We start from the raw sequence: 17,500 nt of genomic DNA, 5'->3' as shown, positions 1-17,500 counted from the left end.
GGGGGTGAGGGTGTGGGGGAGGCAGGAGGGTTGTAACAGGGGGTGTGGCGGGTTGAATGTGGCGCTGCACTGTGGCGACGCGGTCTCCAAGGAAATTCATGAGCCTGATAATCCCTCAAGGAAATTTGTTATGATAAGAAACTAATATAACACACACGCGTGCGCGCGCGCACACACACACACACACACACACACACACACACACACACACACACACACACAAATAAAAGGACGCTCTTTTGCGTATGTGTGCGAGTATGAATGTGTGTAATTATGTGTGTGTGCGCGCGCGTGTGCGCCTGCGTGTATCAAACAAGACTGATCAGTGTCGGTGTTCTGTAATATATATATATATATATTTATAGTGCTATAAGTTCTTTACTTTCAGCTTCGTAAGATTAGTCAAATCCGCCCCTTCCTGTCTGTTGATGCCGCCAACAAAGTTGCTGTTGCCTTCAGTTTATCCCGCCTAGATTATTGTAATTCTCTCTTAGCTGGCCTTCCCAATGATAAACTCTATAAGCTCCAGAAAATACAGAATAGTGCAGCTAGACTCGTCCTTAAAAAGTCGAGGAGAGACAGCGCTACTGCTCTCCTGCGGACACTTCATTGGTTGCCTGTTCAAGCCAGAATTGAATATAAAGTTGCCTGCCTATGCTTTCAGTGCCTGAATTGTGATGCCACACCCTCATATCTTTCTGAGCTCATTAACCCGTCCTTGGCAAACAGAACATTGAGATCTCTTGGTTCCTCCCAGTTAACTGTTCCCCGATACTTCCTTAACTCCTGTGGAAAGAGGTCATTTTCCGTCTTCAGCACAACAACTTGGAATTCTCTGCCTCAGACGAACAACTCATCTATCTACCTTTAAAGCAAATCTTAAAAATTATCTCTTTAAAAATACTTGTCATAACTCAAATAGTGCTGTTGTCCCAGGCCCATGGCAATGTGAGTGTGTGTGATGGGAGAGTAGAGAGAATGGGGGTGGGTAGATGGATAGTGGTGGTGTGGTTCGAAAGGGAGAATGACCCGATTTTTACCCCTTTTACCTTTTCCACCCAAAATTTTATTTTACATTTTTTACAAAATCTGTGGCATGCAGATTACAGTTATGTTCCTTTTTACATGTATGTATTTTAAGTGAAAATTGCTGTCATCTCAGCCGTTTAATCATGTGTGTGTGCGTGTGTGTTAGTGTGAGTGTTCAGCTGTAGTATTGATAGTATGTTACTTTGTGAGTTTTATGCATTGTGTTTTTTATAATATTAATGATTCTGTTTTATGTTTCTGCTACTTTTTATATGCTTTCTTGTTTCACTTTAGGTATTGGATTGTAAAGCGCTTAGAGCTTGCTTATGCTTGTATTACAGCGCTATATAAAAATAAAATATTATTATTCTCTGTGTGTGTGTGTGTGTGTGTGTGTGTGTGTGTGTGTGTGTGTGTGTGTGTGTGTGTGTGTGTGTGTGTGTAGAGGAGGGTGAAGGTGGTGGGGAGGAGGGTGTAACTAGTTCTACCAAGCTAACAATTAACCTTCCTGTCCCCGCCCCCGCCCCCACCCCATCCCAGCTCCGTCCCGCCTTGCCCCGCCCCCTCACATCCTTTATTTTTCTGTCTTTTTTTTTCCCACCTGCCATTTATCCACTGAAATCTATACGCAGGGGGGATTTTTTGTTGTTGTTGTTTTTTTCCCTGCGGCGTAGGAAGAAGAGACTTCAACTGAGGGAAGGGCTGGCTTGTCAGTACCCGGGACCGGGAGACTGAGGACGTAGGAGCGAGGGGAGGAGGGAAGGTGGAGAGGTGTGTGAATAACGGGGAATGGAAGAGGAAGATTTGAAGAGAGAGGGGAGAGAGAGGGGGGGGGGGTGTGTGGGTGGTAGAGGTGTGAAAGAGATGGGGGGGGGGGGGGGGGGGGCGGCGGCGGCGGACAGGCGCGGGGGTTCTTATAAAGAACTTGCAAAACTTTGTGCGACGCAGTTCGACTTTGACGGATGGGGATGGATGTGGGTGGGTGTGGGGGTGGGTGGGGTAGACACGGGACAACAATAGTGTGTGTGTGTGTGTGTGTGTGTGTGTGTGTGTGTGTGTGTGTGTGTGTGTGTGTGTGTGTGTGTGTGTGTGTGTGTGTGTGTGTGTGTGTGTGTGTGTGTGTGTGTGTGATCCACAGTGTACAACTTACGTGTGGAGACCCAAGACCTCGAAGCACACCAACGCAGGGCAACTGATTACGGCGGAAAGCTAACAATGTCCCCAGTCATTATCCTCCTCCTCCTCCTCCTTCGTGCCTTCACCCCCGTCCTTCCTTCCCTCCCCCCACCCTCCCCGCCTCCCCTTCCCCTCAACCATCCGCACCGGCGACAGTGACTCAAGTGCTAAGAAATGTCTACCTGCAGAGACACCCGTTACAAATTTGCTCAGTGTGTGTGTGTGAATGTGTGTGTGTGTGTGTGTATGTGTGTGTGTGTGTGTGTGTGAATGTGTGTGTGTGTGTGTGTATGTGTGTGTGTGTGTGTGTGTGACAGGGCTCAGTATGATTTTCTTGCCGTCCTGTCGGATTCGTGTTATGTTTTCCTCCCCCTCACCCCAGCCCCCCCCCCCCCCCCCCGCCCCCTGCCTCCCTCCCCTCCTCCCTCCTTTTTTCCCCCCCATGGCAAAGACTTTGCAGTAAAGCATTACATACAAAATGCTCTTTCACTTGTCAGCTCACGATACGAATGCATGATGGTGTGCTTGGGACGGTTGGCCTTCGCCGATTTGTTTGTCGGCCAAGTTCAGTCGCACTGTCTTGCTGTACTTGTGCCCCAGCGTTGATACTTCTCTTTCCCCTCCCATTGACTTCATTCTCTACGACACGTTTGTTATTCATTTTCTTTCACTTTATTTAGATCTCAGCTTAGTTTTGTTCAAAACTCACTACCATATTCAACAACCCTATGCTGATGCTTAATGTGTATGATGTTTATCATTTGCTGTAACACTGTACCACCATCGACATCTGATGACAATGTTAATAATGATAAGAAGAAGAAGAAGAAGAAGAAGAAGAACAACAACAACAACAACAACAACAACAACAACAACAACAACAATAGCAACAACATGATGATTATGATAAGAATAACAACAACAGCAAAATGATGATGATGACTTTAAAAAAAAAAATCAAATAACTAATAATGATGATGATGACGATGATGATGATACCAATGATAATAATGATGATGATGATGATAATAATAATGATGATGATGATAACACCAACGAACAACAACAACGACAACAACAAATAACACCAGTAACAACCAGTAATACTCACTGTTCTTGTTACGTGGTTCGCGGGGACCATCTACAGTGACCTTGATGGCCTTCTGGTAGAGGGCCAGCTGTGGAGGGTTGGTGAACACAGCGATGGTCAAGGTGAAGCTCTTCCCTGCAACACACCCATCAACCCATCCACCTCTGATGACTAGAAATCCAATCTCATGTTAATGCTGACAGTACCATTATTTTACTATATCATGCATCTATTTTGTTTGGTTTATTTACTTACTGTTTATGAATATTATGTTATTTGATAGAAATGATGACATGGTTCATCAGTCGTCATGTTCGAAATTGAAGTGCAGCGTCGTGAGCACAGTATAAGCTTGAAGCTTGTCGATGCTCTTTTTGTCTTTGTTTGCACTGTCATCATGTATACTGTTGAACAATTAAAGATGATCTGAACCAACACCCATCAACATCGTGGCCGCGCCATTGGAAATGACGTCCGTCAGAACAAAAACGGAAGGAAGAAATAACACACACACGTGCGCGCACGCATACAAACACGCACTCACACAACACAACACACACACACACACACACACATACACACACACACACACACGTGTGTGTGTGCACGCACACACTATGTACACCACACACACGCGTGCGCGCGCGAGCACACACATACACACACACAAACAAAAAAAACACAAAACAGCACACACACACACACACACACACACACACACACACACACACACACACACACACACACACACAATGTGCACGTACACACCACGTACACCACACGCACGCGCGCGGCGAGCACACACATACAAAGTATTCTTTCCATTCATTCCCAGATAATATAGTTTGCGTTTCGTTCGCTTTCCTCTCATCGTGTCCACACACCGCCTCTCCCCCCCCCCCCCCTCTGCCCCCCTACCCCCCACCCCCCAGCCTCCCCCCTCCACACCCCCACAGCCTCCTCCGCCTTTCCACCCCTCCCATTTCTCCGTCTCAATAGAACACGCTTCTTGCCAAAAAAAACCTCAAATCATGTTCTTCCTCTGTGTCATATTAGAGCGGGGGAGAGAGAATGACAGAGTGAGAGAGAGGGGAAGAGAGAGAGAGAGGGAGAGAGGTGAGAGAGTGAGTGAGTGAGAGAGTGAGAGCGTGGGAGAGAATGAGAGAGAGAGAGTGAGAGAGAGAGAGTGAGAGTGAGTGACAGAGAGAGACAGACAGACAGGCAGACAGACAAAGACAGAAGCAGAGAGAGGGAGACAGAGTCTTGTACTTTGTATGTATCTATCTGTCTCTTATCTCTCTTTCTCTCTGTCTCTTTCTGTCTTTCTAAATTTCTTTTCTTTGCCGGTTGATCTCTCTCTGTCTCTCAGCAGACAGACAAACAGACAGATAGATAGAGATAAATAGAGAAAGACAGATAGATAGACAGACAGACAGATGGAGATAAACAGATAGATAGACAGATAAATGGATAGATATACATAGAGATAGACAGATATATAGACAGACAGATAAATAGAGACAGACAAATAGGTAGATAGATAGATATAGACAGACAGACAGACAGACAGATATAGATAGATAGATAGATAGATAGATAGATAGATAGATAGATAGATAGATAGATAGATAGATAGATGCATGCATGTCAATAACCATGCAATGGGTGGCGCTGTAGTGTAGCGACGCGCTCTCCCTGGGGAGAGCAGCTCGAATTTCACACGGAAAAATCTGTTGTGATAAAAAAAAAAAAAATACAAATTCAAATACATATTTGTGTATATCCAATAATCCTCAATCTGTTCCACTGTATACATCAACATAGAGCTCAACATTCAAACAAAACAAAAAATAAACAAACAAACAAACAAAAACCTTAATATACAGTATACTTTTTTTTCAACTTTCTTTTCTTCTAGTTCAAACACACGACCAAATCAAGCTGCACAGAACGCCACCTCACTTTCTCCGACCGAAGAAGTGAGCAAGGCTGATGACAAAGCACTGCACTGCACTGCTCCGCTCCATTCTACCAGAATGTCATGCAAGTTTATTTTAAGACTCCGTGTCTTGCTCTGAGAGAGAGGGGGGAGAGAGAGAGAGAGAGGAGAGAGAGAGAGAGAGAGAGGAGAGAGAGAGAGAGACAGAGAGAGAGGAGAGAGAGAGAGAGAGAGAGGAGAGAGAGAGAGAGAGAGAGAGAGGAGAAAGAGAGAGACAGGAGAGAGAGAGGGGGAGAGAGACAGAGACAGAGAGAGACAGACAGACACACAGACAGGCACACAGACAGACAGAGACAGAGGGACAGAGAGAGTGTGTTGGGTATGTGTGTGTGGGGGGGGAGGGGCGGGGGCGTATAAAACAAACAAAAATCACTGTTAAAAATGTCACGGTTCTTACCGTCGCCCTTCTATTCTTTCTTCAGACATGCATGCAGTGTACACGGATAGATGACAAATATCTATTTTAAAAAATACATATTTTAAAAAAAAACGCAGCCCTTGACAGACAAACAGACAGAGAGAAAGAAAGTACAGACAGACAGACAGACTGAGAGACAGAGAGATAAAAAAAACAGACACAGAAACAGACGGACTGACACAGACACAGATAAACAGATACACAGACGCAGATACAGAGAGAGAAAAAGACACACAGAGAGACAGACAGAAAGACATGGAAACAGAGACAGACAGGCAGGGATAGAACAAACTAAAACAATGACAAAAACACACACGCACGCACACTGACAACAAAGCGGAAGGCTTCGAGCGATGCTATATACACATGTCTACGAGTTATCAGAGACTGCGGATCAAATTCCTGCAAGCCTGTGAGACACTGGGGAAATGATGACAATGATGACGTTTCGTTGAGCGTTGATGCAGAGTGAGAGAGAGAAAGCAGGGAGAGAGACACAAAGAGAAGAGAGAGAGGGAGAGAAAGGGAGACAGAGAGAGAGAGAAAAAAAGAAGAACAGAGAACAAGAACAAAGAACAAATTGTTCAATTACATATAGGCCTGTGACCCGTTGCAAACATAACATACATAAAGAAACCTACTTAAATGCGCAAAAACAACAACAAAAATAGAAGAAATTAACATATGAATAAATAAATAAATAAATTTTTCGTCCTCACTTTATCAGTTAGAGATCATCATTACGAAGACACTTAAATAAGGCAATGGCAAATTAATATAATAAAATTATTATTGTCGTTCCTTACCTAGTTGTTGGTACAGAATTATGATTCATTAGAAAAAAAAGAAGAAACTTTGGAAGATTTAGTTGACTGTCGAGTCCACCATTCAAAATACTTGCACATTGCTGACCTCGTGTAAAGTACGAGTTGGAACTTTTTATGCAGAATTTCAACCGAAGGTCACTGTAGTTTGGGCTTTAAAACAGTACATGGAATTCATCTTCACAGTCAACAAAACAGAGAGAGAGGGAAAGAGAGAGCGAGAGGGAGAGAGAGAGAGAATGAGAGAGAGGCCAAAATAGAGAGAAAGAGTTATAATAAAAAGAGGAAGAGAGAGGGTAGAAGAGAGAGAGAGAGAGAGGGAGAGACAGAGAGAAAGAGAGAGAGAGAAAGGGACAGAGAGAGAATGAGAGAGAGAGAGGCCAAGAGAGATAGACAGAGAGAAAGAGTAATAATAAAAAGAGGAAGAGAGAGGGTAGAAGAGAGAGAGAGAAAGAGTGAGAGACAGAGAGAAAGGGAGAGAGAGAGAGGGAGAGAGAGAGAAAGAGAGAGAGAGGCCAAGAGAGACAGACAGAGAGAAAGAGTAATAATAAAAAGAGGAAGAGAGAGGGTAGAAGAGAGAGAGAGAAAGAGTGAGAGACAGAGAGAAAGGGAGAGAGAGAGAGGGAGAGAGAGAGAAAGAGAGAGAGAGGCCAAGAGAGACAGACAGAGAGAAAGAGTTATAATTTTAAAAAAAAATAGGAAGAGAGAGGGTAGAAGAAAGAAAGAAAGACAGACAGACAGAACAAAAAGACAGACAAAAAGAGAAAGACAAGAAAGTGACATGGATGAAAGAGAGAGCAGAAGCCTCAATGCCAAAATAAACCACCGTCGACAAAATGCCAGGTAAGTCAACGCCCTAGTTAGCGAGAAGGTTGGAACAAAGTATCATTACACCACCACCACCACCACCACCATCCAACCCCCACCCCACATCACCACCACCCCCCCTAACCCCCACCACACCACCCTCCCTTCTTTTTGCGTGCCAACGTGATAAGCGAAACAAGAGTCACCAGCCTTTAAGTATTGTTTGGAATTTAGGACGAACGCGAAACACCGATACGAACAACTGAAAAAATAATGATGAAAAAAAAACAACCCTTGTCGTTTTAAGAAAAACGAGGTTATAATTCAGTTGTTTGTTGTTTTGTTTTGTTTTTGACTGTTCTACTGTTTGTTTTCATGTTTCGCTGGTTTTCTTTTCTTTTTCTTTTTTCTTTTTTTCAACGAGGTTGCAACAACCCGCAGAACCATCATGATCGCTCGATGACATAGTTCTGGCGCTTGTTTTTATCACGTGACATGACAGAAAATGGCGAACTGGCAGACGCCATGAGAGAGCGAGCGACATATTGTATTTCGTGCATGTGACGGCGAACGAGCAAATACTCTGTGTGTGTGTGTGTGTGTGTGTGTGTGTGTGTGTGTGTGTGTGTGTGTGTGCGTGTGTGTGTGTGTGTGTGTGTGTGAGTGGAGTGTGTGTGTGTGTGTGTGCGCGCGTGTGTATGCGTGTGTGTGGAAATGGAGTTTTTTTGTTTGATTTTTTTGTTGTTGTTTTGTTTTTTTGTTGTGTTTTGTTTTGTTTTTGCACAGCATATTTCTCAGCGAAATTCTGGCGACTCAACTCCGACATTGGGCGTCGCTACAGTGCAGCGTCCCCCCCCCCCCCCCGCCAACACCCCCCCACACACACTCTGTCTGTCTGTGCAAGTTATTTGGTTCTTTTGATGTTATACTTATCGTTGTTGCCATGCGGTGTATGTTTTCCTGTTATTCATTTTTCTTCTGTTCACCAGACTAATTTGTAGATTTTTCTTTTTCTTTTTTTTTTGTGAAGTAGGGTGAAACCAGGCCAGTAAGTGCTTATTCTTTTCCCTCGACAAAAAGGTTTCCTCTCTCTCTCTCTTTCTCTGTGTGTGTGTGTGTGTGTGTGTGTGTGTGTGTGTGTGTGTGTGTGTGTGTGTGTGTGTGTGTCTGTCTGTCTGTCTGTCTGTCTGTCTGTCTGTCTCTGTCTACCTGGGGATTTTTTCTCTCTCTCGCCATCTGTGCAATTCATTTGGATTTTTTTTTTGATGTTGTTGTTATTGTTGTCGCCATGCAGTGTGTATGTATGTATATGTATTTTTTCTGTTATTTATTTTCTTCTATTCACTAATTTGTAGATTTTCTTTTTTGTGAGATAGGGTGATATCAGGCCAACCAGTAAGTGCTTATTCTTTTCCGTCGATAGAAAGAAGTTTCCATTCTCTCTCTCTCTCTCTCTCTCTCTCTCTCTCTCTCTCTCTCTCTCCAGCTATATCTTTTTCTTCACTGCTCCTCCCTCTTCTCTCTCTCGCACTGTTCCCTGCTATCCTCCCTTTTACACACACACACACACACACACACACACACACACACACACAAAGCAAAACAAAACAACCATACACATACACGCATACCCATAGACACACACAAACACACACACACACACACACACACACAGACACACACACACACACACACACATATACCTCCCCCACCCACCCACCCCCTGCACACACTCACTTCTCCTCATACACACATATACAGTCTTTCACACACACACACGCCACCCCCACCCCCACCCAACTCTACCCCTCCTCACTCCCCCCCCCTCACCTCCAAACACACACACACACACACACACTCTCTCTCTCTCTCTCTCTCTCTCTCTCACACTCTCCTCTCTCCACCACGGTGTACCAAACCAGTCCACGCGCATCCCACACTACCGGGTTGACCAATCATGACTTCCGCTTCCGCCCAGAAAGGCGCCTGCACGTGATGACACACTCAATTGTGTGACCACCACCACCACCCTCCCAGTTCACCACCACCACCACCACCACTCTGCCTCAGCCCTGACCGGACGGAAAACTTGCTTGCAGTTGTTATGTGTCAGCGGTAAACGGTCAAAACTGCAACGGACTTCATTATTACATGTACCCCCAGCGGACAAAGCCCCAGAGGACAAAGTCCCAAACGGAGAAATATCCAATATATATATATATATATATATATATATATATATATATATATATATATATATATATATATATATATATATATACAGAGAGAGAGAGAGAGAGTTTGTGTGTGTCTGTTTGCTTGTGAGTGCGTGCGAGTCAAAAAGACACGGTCAGACCGAAGATGATGCGACCTTAATTGATCAGGCGGCAAATGACGACATTAGCGTATCACCCCATTCACACACCACGCACATGCACCCGGTGAAAGACATAATTAGTCACCAGTTCACTAAAGGATGTTATGCGCTGTTTGCTGAGAATGAATGTCTTCACATCTATCTCGTTCCTTCTTTTTATTATTATTTTTTTTCCTCGCTCTATTTTTTTTTTCTACACGTTCAGTGATAAAAGCACGCTCACAATCCTATATATAACATTGACGGTAACAGGACTAGGGTTTTGTCCACTTTTCATGTAAAGGGTTGGGGCTTGGTCCGTTGAGGTTTTCGCCATTCGTTTCAGCACCCGCAAGTCTGACCTATGAACTCAAAGGGACCGAGATTCCCATACACGGATGCTCATGCCCAGTATCAAACAGTATTTATGGAATACTAACTGATAGCTGGTACCTGTAATTCGTTTTGCTGTGTCGGGATTTTCGGTGTGAACGTAATTCCGATCTATCTCCGGCACCAAATAAGAGAGACGGACAGACAGCGGGAAGACAAGATGGCTTGGGGAAAGAGAAAGCGAGAGAGAAACAAGAAGACAGACAGAGAAAAGACAGGACAGAAAGAAAGTTATAGACACTGACATACAGAAAGAGTGATAGGGGGAGGCAGGGGGAACGAGATAGAGAGAGGAAGAGATAGTGGGAGAGGGAGAGAGATGGGTAGAATGGAAGAAGGAGAGACAAGGGGAGACGGAGAGACAAAGAGAGGGAGAGACAGGGGGAGACGGGGAGACAAAGAGAGGGAGAGACAGGGGGATATGGGGAGACAAAGAGAGGGAGAGACAGGGAGAGATGGGGAGACAAAGAGAGGGAGAGACAGGGGGATATGGGGAGACAAAGAGAGGGAGAGACAGGGGGAGACGGGGAGACAAAGAGAGGGAGAGACAGGGGGATATGGGGAGACAAAGAGAGGGAGAGACAGGGAGAGATGGGGAGACAAAGAGAGGGAGAGATAGGGAGAGATGGGGAGACAAAGAGAGGGAGAGACAGGGGGAGATGGGGAGACAAAGAGAGGGAGAGATAGGGAGAGATGGGGAGACAAAGAGAGGGAGAGACAGGGGGAGATGGGGAGACAAAGAGAGGGAGAGACAGGGGGAGAAGGGGAGACAAAGAGAGGGAGAGACAGTGGGAGAGGGACAGACAAAGAGAGGGAGAGACAGGGGGAGACGGGGAGACAAAGAGAGGGAGAGACAGGGGGAGACGGGGAGACAAAGAGAGGGAGAGACAGGGAGAGACGGGGAGACAAAGAGAGGGAGAGACAGGGGGAGAAGGGGAGACAAAGAGAGGGAGAGACAGTGGGAGAGGGACAGACAAAGAGAGGGAGAGACAGGGGGAGACGGGGAGACAAAGAGAGGGAGAGACAGGGGGAGACGGGGAGACAAAGAGAGGGAGAGACAGGGGGAGACGGGGAGACAAAGAGAGGGAGAGACAGGGAGAGACAGAGAAACAAAGAGAGGGAGAGATAGGGAGAGATGGGGAGACAAAGAGAGGGAGAGATAGGGAGAGATGGGGAGACAAAGAGAGGGAGAGACAGGGGGAGATGGGGAGACAAAGAGAGGGAGAGACAAGATGAGACGGAGAGACAAAGAGAGGGAGAGACAGGGAGAGACGGGGAGACAAAGAGAGGGAGAGACAGGGGGAGAAGGGGAGACAAAGAGAGGGAGAGACAGTGGGAGAGGGACAGACAAAGAGAGGGAGAGACAGGGGGAGACGGGGAGACAAAGAGAGGGAGAGACAGGGGGAGACGGGGAGACAAAGAGAGGGAGAGACAGGGGGAGACGGGGAGACAAAGAGAGGGAGAGACAGGGGGAGACGGGGAGACAAAGAGAGGGAGAGACAGGGGGAGACGGGGAGACAAAGAGAGGGAGAGACAGGGAGAGACAGAGAAACAAAGAGAGGGAGAGACAGGGGGAGACGGGGAGACAAAGAGAGGGAGAGACAGGGGGAGACGGGGAGACAAAGAGAGGGAGAGACAGGGGGAGACGGGGAGACAAAGAGAGGGAGAGACAGTGGGAGAGGGACAGACAAAGAGAGGGAGAGACAGGGGGAGACGGGGAGACAAAGAGAGGGAGAGACAGGGGGAGACGGGGAGACAAAGAGAGGGAGAGACAGGGGGAGACGGGGAGACAAAGAGAGGAAGAGACAGGGGGAGACGGGGAGACAAAGAGAGGGAGAGACAGGGGGAGACGGGGAGACAAAGAGAGGGAGAGACAGGGAGAGACAGAGAAACAAAGAGAGAGAGAGACAGGGGGAGACAAAGAGAGGGAGAGACAGGGGAGACGGGGAGACAAAGAGAGGGAGAGACAGGGGGAGACGGGGAGACAAAGAGAGGGAGAGACAGGGGGAGACGGAGAGACAAAGAGAGGGAGAGACAGGGGGAGACGGGGAGACAAAGAGAGGGAGAGACAGGGGGAGACGGGGAGACAAAGAGAGGGAGAGACAGGGAGAGACAGAGAAACAAAGAGAGAGAGAGACAGGGGGAGACAAAGAGAGGGAGAGACAGGGGGAGACGGGGAGACAAAGAGAGGGAGAGACAGGGGGAGATGGGGAGACAAAGAGAGGGAGAGACAGGGGGAGATGGGGAGACAAAGAGAGGGAGAGACAGGGGGAGACAGAGAAACAAAGAGAGGGAGAGACAGGGAGAGACAGAGAAACAAAGAGAGGGAGAGACAGGGGGAGACGGGGAGACAAAGAGAGGGAGAGACAGGGGGAGACGGAGAAACAAAAAGAGGGATAGACAGGGGGATATGGGGAGAGAAAGAGAGGGAGAGACAGGGGGATATGGGGAGACAAAGAGATGGAGAGACAGGGAGAGACAGAGAAACAAAGAGAGGGAGAGACAGACAGAAAGGGGAGGGGGTGAGGGAGAGACAGAGACAGAGAGGTGTCGGGATCACACTTCGAAACAGAAAGGGGAGATGGGGAGGAGGGAGAGAAGAAGAGGATGGATAGACACAGAGAGAGAAATGGAGGGGGGTAGCAAGAGAGAGAGAGGGAGAGAGAGAAATGGTATATGAGATGAGACAAGACAAAGCAGAGAAAGAAAGAAAGAAAAAGAAAAGAGGCATCGTGACAAAAATCATAAGAAACTGCAGCCATTTTGAAACACACACACACACACACACACACACACACACACACACACACACGCTTAAAGAAAGAGAGAGAGGGGGAGAAGGGGACGCTGAACGGCGGTTCCTACTTATCTCGTCACTCCCCAAAAGAACACTTTCACAATAATGTCAACGAGTTTTCTGGTTGGCTGAGAGCCACAACCAACCAACCAACCACTTCACACACAACAGGGGGAGGGGGAAGGGGGATTTCCCCTCACTTCACACACACACACAATGGAGCAGCCGCTCTAAGCGAAAGACAGTATTGTATTGTATCGTACTGCACCGCATTGCGCCGCACCGCACCGCACCATATTGTATTGTATTGCATTGTATTGTATTGTACAGTACTGTTCTGTACTGCACTGCACTGTACTGTATTGTACTGTATTGTATTGTACTGCATTGTATTGTATTGTATTATACTGCATTGTTTTGTATTGTATTGTACTGTACTACATTGTACTGTGTTGCATTATACTGTATTGTACTGTACTGTAATGCATTGTACTGTACTGTATTGTATTGTATTGCATTGTATTGTACTATATTGCAGTGTGCTGTACTGTATTGTACTGTATTGCATTGCGTTGCATTGTGTTACCTTTTATCACAAGACATTTTTCTGTGTGAAATTCACGCTGCTCTCAACAACAACAACAAAAGACAAATCTGAAAATATACCTGAAGAGTGTGTTAATTTGTATCCCTATCTAAGTACATTAATTTGTTTTCCTATCAAAGTGGATTTTTCCAACAGAATTTTGCCAGGGATAGACGGGTCGTCTTTTCACTGATAGCCGCGCGAAATTTGGCCAAGCAGAGCAAATCGACTGGCCTAGTTTGCATCAGTTTGACATGGTACAGTATATGACACGAAAAATCAGTTTAATGCCATTTAATGTCTTTTACGAGCCGCAAGTACATGGACCTCGGTTTATCCGTCTCAACCGAATGACCAGCCTGGCGTCCAGACCACCCTCTCAATGGTCAGTGGAGGAGAAGTGTGGTGGGGATTCGATTCCGTGCGCTTAAATTCCCTCGCTTCCATGGCGGTAAGAACGCTTTACCACTAGGCCACCACCACACTTCCCAGTGTAATGATAATTATGTACGCGTAATTAACTGCACTGAGCACTGTTAGGACTCCGTTCAGTTTCTGTTTCCATTTCCGTAACCCATGCAGGGGCTGTCCGGTTTGCTGGGACAGTCCACTTTCTCAGTCCACGAAGGAACAATAGAGAGCTGTCCCTGGCGAGAGTCTGTGGGGAAAAAATCCACTATGACAGGAAAAACAAACACCACTGCAGACAGAGAGCAAAACAAAAAAGGAAAGAAATAAAGTAATTGGTGGCGATGCATTGCAGTGACGTCGCCCCGCTGTCCCTGAGGAAAGCGGTCCGAACTTGACACACACACATCTGTTTGTGGCAAAGAGTAATACAACAATACAATACAACGCAACACAACACATTACAATGCAGTGCAATGAAATGCATTTCAATGCAATACAATGCAATTCGATACAGTTCAAATCAGTTCAGGTCAGTTACTCAAGGAGGCGTAACTGCGTTCGGACAAATCCATATACGCTACACCACATCTGCCAGGCAGACGCCAGATCAGCAGCGTAACCCAACGCGTTCAGTCAGGCCGTGAGAAAAAAAAAATCAATACAATACAATAATAATAGAATACAATACATCGCAGCATATGACAGCCTCTGTGTGTTTTGTCACGTTTTTGGGTGAGCGCCAATCCGAACAATGTCCGTTCTTGGTTTGAACAACAACAACAAAAACTTCAAGGTTTACCGACCAACTGAACATAGTGCATGTAACCCATTGTGTTTTTGGCTTCCTTCTTTGTGTGTGCAGAAACAAATCTGTAAGTAAACAATGCATGTTTTTTGGTGGTTGTTTTTTCAAGAATGAAGAACTGCTGTTCGTTGTGTGGCATAACAATAGCACACCGCACGCGTGCGCACTCGCACGCACACGCACATGCGCACACAATGAAATCATCATCATCGCTCATTCCTCGTTTTGCAAACCCACACCCTACCCTCTTCCTCACCCCCACACCACTTGACCCAACCTCACACCGTCACTGGACAATAGTTACACAGAGCATAATTTGTCTCAGAACTGTCCATTCTCACTCTCGTTCCATCACCAAGGTGACACACAGCACGCATGCAGACAAAACGTCTGTGCAGCATAATTCAACCATGACACCAAGGCAATTCCAATTCTCAGACGGACAGATCACTAAAGCAACATGCTCCATCAACAGATACAATCCATTCGTAAGACGCCGATCACAATGATATGAACATTCATTGTACACGGTTCACAAAAAGTTAATGGCCACTACATACAAGTAGGTAGTACATGAAATAAAAAAAAAAGTAAATGATAAAGAATAATCATACAGGCTGCACGATGTCGTGATCTTGCACTGGCCTGTCACTGAATATACACACGGCTGTTTCAGTCACACGTGCAACACGAACAGCCAGAAAAAAATGCGTTTGAAAAGTCCATGTTTTCAGCCAAACACTTACAGCTGTTCAGTGGCGATAACTGTGGGTTTTCACTGCAAAAAATGCAAGTGCGCGTGCAAGAAAGCACCTCTGGTTATGAATGCACAGTGGTGCTCATTGTAATTTTACATTGGCTACAATCTGCATCCACCGCTGTTTGCCAGAAATTCAGCATCGTTAATTCTTCCCGTGCCCCCCAAGAAGAAATCTGCGCAAGTTCTTAAATTTTGCAACCCTCTTTTGTTTGTTTTTTGTTTTGTTTTGGGGTTTGTTTGTTTTTTTGTTTGGTTGTTTTTTTGTTTTGTTTGTTTGTTTGTTTTTGTTTTTGTTTTGTTTTGTTTTTTTGTTTGTTGTTGTTGTTTTTTTGGTTCTTTGTTGTTTTTTGTGGCGTGGGGGAGGGGGGGGCTGGGGGGTTGTTTTATGTTTGTTTGGGGGTTTTTTGTTTGTTTTTTTGTGTGTATTTTTTGTTTGTTTGATTGTTTTGTTGTTTTGATTTTTTTTTTCTTTCTTTTTTTACACCCATCTCCCTGGAGAAGGATGACAAAGTCACGCTGAGCTTAAACTTCGTGAATAGTGCGAGTGTATGGCTGAAGTTGTATTTATCTATAAATGCTGTTGACCGTGATGGGCCAACTAATGAAGGACAGACTGAGGGAAACGAGGAAAAGGAAGGAAGGAAGAGAAAGAAAACCTCACAGACTGACTGACTGACTGCGCTACAGACTGGTTCAACGGTGTTTGTCTTCATCAGCACGACAGGCCATACAAAAAACATTTCTATAGCTCCAGAAATAAGTCTTTCTACTTGCGTCTGTCTGTCTGTCTGTCTCTCTCTCTCTCTGTCTCTCACTCTCTCTCTCTGGTTTCCTCTTTATCTGCAAGCATACATACATACATACATACATACATACATACATACATACATACATACATACATACATACATACATACATACATACATACATGTATACAACACGCACACGTACACACGCAAACGAAAGTTACAGACAAATGTATGCAAAGAATGACACACGCAAACACAACATGCACAATTATGACGAAGGATTGTAGGCGTTCGGACATGCAAGCTATTTCGTGAAAAGCGGTGTCAGCAACTGGAAACCACTCCCTCACTTTCTTTCCCCTGGACGAAACTCTGCGACGCAGCCATTGAACAAAATTATATAAACCCACACACAAGGTAAAGACTTTTTATTAGAATGTTCTTTGTCAGGCCTCTCTCTCTCTCTCTCTCTCCCCTTTCTGTGTGTGTGTGTGTGTGTCTGTGTGTGTGTGTGTGTGTGTGTGTGTGTGTGTGTGTGTGTGTCTGTCTGTCTGTCTGTCTGTCTGTCTGTCTGTCTGTCTGTCTCTCTCTCTCTCTCTCCCCACCATCGCCCTGTATATAGCGATCTAACGATAATATTGACTGACAACATCTTAGAACATCATTGGCGTGCTACTGTTTATATATAATTTAGTCGTTTCCTTGTCCTTTTCTTAACGGATACCCATCAAACAAAATCATACATAATCTTGAACAAGCCAAATAGTACCAAACAGGAATAAATACCAGATTAAAACAAACACACAAATACACAGACACATAGAAACAGACAACGAAACAGACACACAATCAGTCAATCAACCAATTAGCCAATCACACAATAAATCGCAATCACACTCTCAGTCACACACACACACACACACACACACACACACACACACACACACACACACACGTTCATAAACACACAATTTCACACCCACATACCAAACAGCCCACCCTACCAGACCACACGCACACAATCACAATCACACACCCTCTCTCATTTACACACACCCTCACACTCTATCTCTCTCCTTCTCTCTGTCTCTATCTCAGGCAACATACATACACACAACATACATATACATAATACATCACAACATACATCATGTACAACACCACACGTACTGTCTAACCAATTTCAACAGACATTTTTCAAAAATGACATGACCTAACAACATGTCGTTTATGACAAAGATTTCAGGCGTTCGACATAAAGCTATTCGTGAAAATGCGTGCTGCACTGGAACCACTCCTA

General features: G+C 45.4%; 1 protein-coding gene across 3 annotated transcripts in view; it reads right to left on the bottom strand.

Moving 5' to 3' along the window:
• The window catches only part of LOC143282699 (uncharacterized), a 92,662-nt gene that overhangs the window by 13,741 nt on the left and 61,421 nt on the right, over nucleotides 1-17,500 (bottom strand). For all 3 annotated transcript variants that reach the window (XM_076588378.1, XM_076588375.1, XM_076588376.1), the window contains one exon: nucleotides 3,317-3,430. In XM_076588378.1, the coding sequence (XP_076444493.1) occupies nucleotides 3,317-3,430 (114 nt within the window). The remainder of the gene's footprint in view (nucleotides 1-3,316; nucleotides 3,431-17,500) is intronic.

The sequence above is a fragment of the Babylonia areolata genome, chromosome 6 (genome assembly GCF_041734735.1).
Source record: "Babylonia areolata isolate BAREFJ2019XMU chromosome 6, ASM4173473v1, whole genome shotgun sequence".
Lineage (NCBI taxonomy): Eukaryota > Metazoa > Mollusca > Gastropoda > Neogastropoda > Buccinidae > Babylonia > Babylonia areolata.
Note: the sequence above shows the minus strand (reverse complement) of the source record. Positions and strands in the feature narration are given on the sequence as shown.